At 40.1% G+C, this 5,511-nt stretch overlaps 1 protein-coding gene across 2 annotated transcripts; it reads left to right on the forward strand.

Annotated features, from left to right (window-relative positions):
• Positions 1–203: 203 nt before the first annotated feature.
• Positions 204–2,810, forward strand: LOC104919834 (post-GPI attachment to proteins factor 2-like). Of its 2 annotated transcripts, none has more exons than XM_027280683.1 (6): positions 204–591; positions 690–863; positions 1,674–1,923; positions 2,038–2,144; positions 2,245–2,353; positions 2,449–2,810. In XM_027280683.1, the coding sequence occupies exons 2-6, from the start codon at positions 696–698 to the stop codon at positions 2,577–2,579; spliced, it is 765 nt and encodes a 254-aa protein (XP_027136484.1). In that variant the 5' UTR covers positions 204–591; positions 690–695; the 3' UTR covers positions 2,580–2,810. The 2 variants fall into 2 exon arrangements, with proteins under 2 accessions (XP_027136484.1, XP_010730229.2); XM_010731927.3 differs by having other exon boundaries at positions 204–581.
• The last annotated feature ends 2,701 nt before the right edge of the window (positions 2,811–5,511 follow it).

Below are 5,511 nucleotides of genomic sequence, written 5' to 3' on the forward strand. Positions count from 1 at the left end.
CACACACACAGTATGTCTCTGAAAAAGACGAAAATGAAAATCGATGATTTGTTCTGGTGCAGCACCTCATGGAGCTCATCCTCACTCAAGCAATTCATAAATGATTCGGGCTTTTTATTTCAACATTGTGGCTCATTATTTTGTATTATTAAGAGACACGTTGTATAAATTAATCAGCTACATGATGAGGGCGTGTGATCTGCACATTATTTGTTACAGGCGGCTCCATAACGGAGCAGCCTCATGCAGCTCTCTCATCCTCTGCTCACTTTCCCTTCCGGGTGCTGATGTTGGTCTGCTGCTGCTGGCTGTCGCTGAAGGAGGATGTTGCATCCGCGTTGTCATTGTCATCTTCTGGGCGTATTCAGCACCTCATGCAAATTCATGCAAGTGACAGTGCAAGTGTCGCAGGAATATAAGATGGGAGCTCCCTGCACCTTATTGTCGGTATCCGGATTATTCGGGTCAATCCTGCAGCCTGACACAATGAATCTTATTGTAATAGCGTAGTAATTGACAATCCAAGAGCGTGTAGTGTGTGGCAGCAGTTATTAGTAAACCGTACACCGTGTGGAGGTGAGGTAAGTGGAGGTAATGCATGTGTCAAAACGTCACCAAATATTATATATTTATATGATATGTGGTGCCACATTCATTACAGCAGCCTGTGTGTGATCGACTTTTTTCAGACCGACATGCTGCAAGGATCAAACATCTTGGGGCACGAGAGGCCTCTGGTCATCAGGGTATCATTCACCAGCTGTCTTCTGGCTACTGTGTGTCTGCCTCTGCTTGGGCTGATAACTTGTGTCTTCATATCTTCTGTTTTTCATTTTGAGGACTCTACTGGCACACACTGTCAGGTAATGTCCTCAGTTCTTTGTCTTTGCTTACATACATTCTTCAGGGGCGTATCCATGGGGGGGAGCCCCACTCCATTGTCCTAAACTATGATTGGCTCTTTGCTCAGTCAGACCTGGAAACTATTTGATGATTAGAATGGACATTTATTTATATAATGAGATTGCTGGAATGTAATTTAAAATATATTTGGCATTGCTGTGATTAAACTGCTAAACTGTCACAGCAAGATATTCAGCACTCTTTTACACCAAATAAGCTCAGATCCTGTTCAGTATTCAACAATAGTCAACAATAAATAATCTTATCATTAGTAATAAACCTGCCTTGTTGTAAAAATCCATAGCTGAATAGGATCGGCCTACACTGACTGCTGTATTTTAAGTCTGTCATGATGGTGGTACTTGTTGAGCACATGCAAATTCATGCAAAGGTGCTGCAGAAATATATGTGGTGGAAAAAGTTTGACAGAGTTATGTATCATCATTTATCATCATGTATTTTTGTACATAGAGTGGCCTTTCTTTTGGAGGATTTAAATAAATAAAGTTTATGGAAGCTTTATATAAATTGTTTATTTTGTGATTGGTATGTGTCTATCTTTTCAATAAAAGTATTTTACATAGAACTGTAAGATACCGTAAAATAATGAAACATTAGTAATTAGAGTAGATATATTTCACTATATGAGAAATGGTAAACTAATGTCACCCCTGGATAAGTTAGCACCACACTTGGGCCACTCCTTTAAAAAAGACTGGATAAGCCACTGACATTTTTGAAGTCTTATTAAACACTGACTGTTCTTTCAGGTTCCTAATTACCTGCCGTCTATCAGTGCTTCAATAAGCCTCAGTCCTGAGTGCCACATATGGCGCTTCTGCATCGGGCTGCACTCAGCACCGAGGTTCCTGATGGCATTTACCTACTTCAGATTTTACAAGACACGTTTTGCCTCGAAGTTTCCTGAGAGTCCGCTCAGCTGCTTGAACCTGGCCTTTTCTCTCTTTGAGAACCTCGGCCTCTTGCTCCTCACATATGTATCATCCAGTGAAACATACTGTGAGTAATCCCTATTTTCATCACTTTTATTAGAGCTTTTCTTGTGCTTTACATACTATTGTAGCAATTACTGACCAAATGCCCCCACCTCTTTTTGTATATGTTGCTCTTCAGTTGTACATAAGGAAGGTTTTGTCCTCTTCATCATCAGTTCTATCATCTACATGACGATAACCTGCCGTTTATGGAAGGCTATTAAGAAGTATTCACTAAGTCCTGAGGTAAGAAATGCCAAATCACACACAGCAGACTAAAATCCTTCATGTTATTTACAGTATTTCAGTCAGATTCAATATTGCAGTTTATTTTTCTCTGTTTTAGGATGCCAAATCTCACCACTGGAAAGTGCGTTTCTTAGTTCTCAACGTATCCTTCTGTGCTTTTGCCGGATTCTTTTACTGGAAACACAACATGTACTGTGAATCAGGGAGTAAGTATTAAACCAGGTTGATCATTGTGGTTCAATCCATAAGGTTTGTTAACTCCGCTTAACATCTGTCAATCATATGTTTCTTCTTTTCACAGGTTACACACTTTTTGCCCTGTTTGAGTATCTTGTGGTCTTCTCCAACATGGCTTTCCATCTCACAGCCATATGGGACTTTAAGAGCCGGGACATCATGGTCATTTCGTCCTCTGAAGATAAAGACTTCTGACTAGAAACTGAAAGACTGAGTGCAACAGCTCAGCCACCTGATCATAACAGCCTTGCTCCTGCTCAAGAGGAGGAGTGGGATGAAGGACTTTTCCACATATTTCCATGATCACGGCTATTGAGTCGCTAGAGGGTGTAAATGTCAGACAAGTTTGAGGAAAATATATCCACTTGTGTTGCAGTATGGTCTGTGCAGTTAGCTGTAAGTGCATTTTTATTCATGATGCCTTCACGGACATGCAGTATTTTGTACAATGCACAGAAAATGTGTGGTCATGCTGTATATGTGCCAAAGTAAAGTGACTGTTCTTCAAGCATGCTTGGCTTTGATTTTGAATTACAAAAGGATGAGCTTTTATTCTTAGTGAATGGATTTAATATATGTTATTTTATGCACCACCATGCAGCATCTCTATCACTATCAGATAATAAGGTACTGTAAGTCATGCTGCATCCCAAAATTATCTTTCATTCTCCACCTTAAGTCTGCCCCGATGATGCAAGTACTGACCAAGCACCAGCAGGAAGTCTCATTTAGGCTGCAAGCCTTTAAATTAGACTTATTCACAACAAAACACAGAAAACAGTACTTTTACTTTCAACTGAATGTACAGACAAATGGAAGAATGAATGGCTGGAAACATCCTGTAACATACAGAGAGCACAGTCAATATAAAAGACAACACAAGCACAAGGTTACCTTCACATAATCATCTTTTTTATTACACTGATCGCATCAGACAAAACTAATTTGTTAGTTTCAATTATAATTTACTCACAACTGACATTAATTTATTATATTTATTAAAACAATATCTCAATATGACCAATATGGTTATATCACACGATGATACCACAAAAAGTCAACAAAAACATATGTAATAGTAGACTTTATACTGTTTTTGTGAGAAAAGCACAGGTGTTAGTAATATCATTTACAATTGCTTTGTTGTATTCAAGTTTCCCAGGAAGCCGTGACAGTGTGACTCAACCAGCTAAATGTAATTCAGACAACATTCATTTAATATTCACACCTGGGCTTTTCTTCTTTCCGTGAAAAGACCCATTATCGCCTCACACTGACGACTGTCAAAGTAAGGTTTAATTGGTGTAATTATCCATTAAAAGTCCAGTGTGTAGAATTTAGTTGTATCTAGTGGTGTGATCGCTGGATTGCAATCTCCTCACATCCCTCACCTTCCTTGTGTAAAGGAGGAACAACACTTGAAAGGCCTTGTCTAGAGTCTGTATTTAGTTTGTCTGTTCTGGGTTACTGTAGAAAAACAGCGTTTCACCATGGCGGCCTCCATGGAAGAGGACCCGGTCCTGTTATGGAATTTTCTATTCTTAGGTTACACGAGGTCACGTGTGGGCCTTCAGGTCCTCGGCAGTATTAGGTGTTTGGCTTTGACTGGGAACAGTAGGTGCCAGTCTATCTCAACACTGTGGTGGCCAGGGTCAAAGAGACCTGTTGCTGCCTTCCTAGACATAATAGATAACTTGCCGTTGATGTTCCAATCTGCGTAAACAGACATCTGTGTCTCCAGACTAGAATATGCTGACAATAACACCTGCATGGGTAAAAACATTCTCTTTGACTAATTCTGGGCGTGTAGTATTTGTGGTGTTATCTTGGGGTTTAAAGTCGATCCACCAGCATGAGGGGCAGAATGTGAGACTGACTCAGGCACTTCTGATGAACTTTGAGAGTGTCTCTAATTCTCCTTGGCCAAATAATACAGCATAAGACATCAGAGGCTCCTGAACACTGACCTCACCATTGACCAAAGTTGCAAGGAAGCTTGGTATTGTCACTCATTATTTAAAGAGAAGGGGTGAGAGTTTATAAGTTATTCTTCTTCTCACTCCTTTTCTAATATGTATTTCTATGTTTAAATGTTTTCGCTTTTTATTTGCATATTCAAAATAAACACTTCAATCAATCAAAAAACCTTTGACTTCAGCAATTTCCCAGATAGCAAATATTTTGGCTGTATTATTGCATACATTTGGCATTTTTGGCTTTCTTTTGGCATTAAGAAAGCCTTTTGGCTTAACTGTGGTATGATTAGGGTTATCCATAATAGATAAGGAGGCGCCAGCAATATATGGCTGAGTTAAGGCATGTTTATGGCATGCCAGAAGATTGGGCGCGAGCGGGAACAGCTGATTTGGGGCTCTTCTGGGACATTTATGGCTATATTTTGGAAGTCCACAATTTGTTTTGGGTGAATTTTGGCTCCCTTTTGGTATGATTTTGGCTTTCCTAATTTGGGCCATTTATGACCCAGACATCCACCCATAACCTTGCCAAACCTTTGCTATCTGGGTTCTCCACAAGAGGTCCCACTGTTGAATATAAAAAAAGCTAAGTAGGTTCTTATTTACATTACATTGCATTTGCATTTAGCAGACGCTTTTATCCAAAGCGACTTACAGAGGAGGACATAAGCTGAGAAAGGTGTAAAGGAGCACAGAGTAGTTGTTAGTTTTGTTAGGCAGGGAAGCATTCTCGAAACAGAAAGGTTTTTACAAGTTTTTTAAAGGTAGAAAGGGATGTTGCTGTTCTAGTAGCCGTTGGTAGGTCATTCCACCATTTGGGGACGACCACAGAGAAGAGTTTAGAGTGACCTCGCTTTGCGAGAGGCGAGGGTACAACTTTGCGAGAGGCGAGGGTACAACTTTGCGAGAGGGGAGGGTACAACTTTGCGAGAGGCGAGGGTACAACTTTTCAGGTGGTTATACATGCATGAAAACATTGTTATGAATATTATATACCATGTCTGTCTTATTCTGAAAAAAAATAAAAAAATAAATCTTACACACTGCACCTTTAATATACAGGCTGTTGCCTCAAACAGTCCACTGGATGGCGCACTCTGGTTGTTTGTATTGGCCGCCGTGGCGTCAGTACACACTCCCAGCCTTTAGGG

Source organism: Larimichthys crocea, chromosome VII (genome assembly GCF_000972845.2).
Source record: "Larimichthys crocea isolate SSNF chromosome VII, L_crocea_2.0, whole genome shotgun sequence".
Classification (NCBI taxonomy): Eukaryota; Metazoa; Chordata; class Actinopteri; family Sciaenidae; genus Larimichthys; species Larimichthys crocea.

Excerpts from the sequence above, each read along its gene's own strand:
- LOC104919834 (XM_027280683.1), top strand. The coding sequence starts at position 696 with ATGCTGCAAGGATCAAACATCTTGGGGCACGAGAGGCCTCTGGTCATC. Across the intron at positions 864-1,673 it reads CTACTGGCACACACTGTCAG|GTTCCTAATTACCTGCCGTC; the intron begins GTAATGTCCTCA and ends CTGTTCTTTCAG. Across the intron at positions 2,145-2,244 it reads AGTATTCACTAAGTCCTGAG|GATGCCAAATCTCACCACTG; the intron begins GTAAGAAATGCC and ends TCTCTGTTTTAG.